General features: G+C 39.1%; 1 protein-coding gene across 1 annotated transcript in view; it reads right to left on the reverse strand.

Annotated features, from left to right (window-relative positions):
• Window positions 1–717, reverse strand: part of LOC119588173 — a gene marked incomplete in the record, with an annotated part of 39,156 nt that overhangs the window by 3,843 nt on the left and 34,596 nt on the right. The window contains 1 exon segment of the mRNA XM_037936875.1: window positions 98–166. Coding sequence (XP_037792803.1) covers window positions 98–166 — 69 coding nt within the window.

The raw sequence follows: 717 nt of genomic DNA on the forward strand, positions 1-717 counted from the left end.
AAAAAAAAAAAAACAAAACAAAAACAAAAAACCACAAAAAAACCCAAAAACACAAACCCCACACACCCCACAGAATAAAAACCTTTGTGGTCCCTACCCTTTGCTTGTGGCTGGGACCCTTTCTCCTGGGGACTCGCAGGTGGCTTGTTTCCCTCAGACGGTTGAGCTGTTGGAAGACAGATGAAGGTGAAACTCTGGTGCAATAAACATCGAGCAGTGCAAATATAAATGGTGCCATAGTGACACAGAAGTACAAATAATACTGGATATTACAGCTGCTGCTTGAATGAACGTTTAATGGCGCATGAAGTTTTAAGTTTTGACATAAAATAGTGGTATAGGTTGTGATCAAAATATAAATCAAAAAAGGGGATTTCTCCGTCTACAACCCATCCACATAACCCTTACTGCACTAAGAGGAAAACATAATCCATCACATCAGTATCACAATATTAGCAGAAGAAGCCTTCACCATTAGTAACATACTATAACCATTAATTATCTATTAACTATGGACACCCAAAAGATAAAAATGTAAATGGGAACATTAAACACGAACCACCGTGGGCCACAAGCATTGTTTTACAAGGGAATGCCGTATCATGAAATTGCCAATACTGTAATAAAAAATGGATATGATGATATGGTGGCAGAGAAAAGGGGGAAACGAGCTAACACCGTAGAGGAAGATGTTCCGGAAAAAAAACATCGGGCCGA

Source organism: Penaeus monodon, chromosome 23, assembly GCF_015228065.2.
Source record: "Penaeus monodon isolate SGIC_2016 chromosome 23, NSTDA_Pmon_1, whole genome shotgun sequence".
Lineage (NCBI taxonomy): Eukaryota > Metazoa > Arthropoda > Malacostraca > Decapoda > Penaeidae > Penaeus > Penaeus monodon.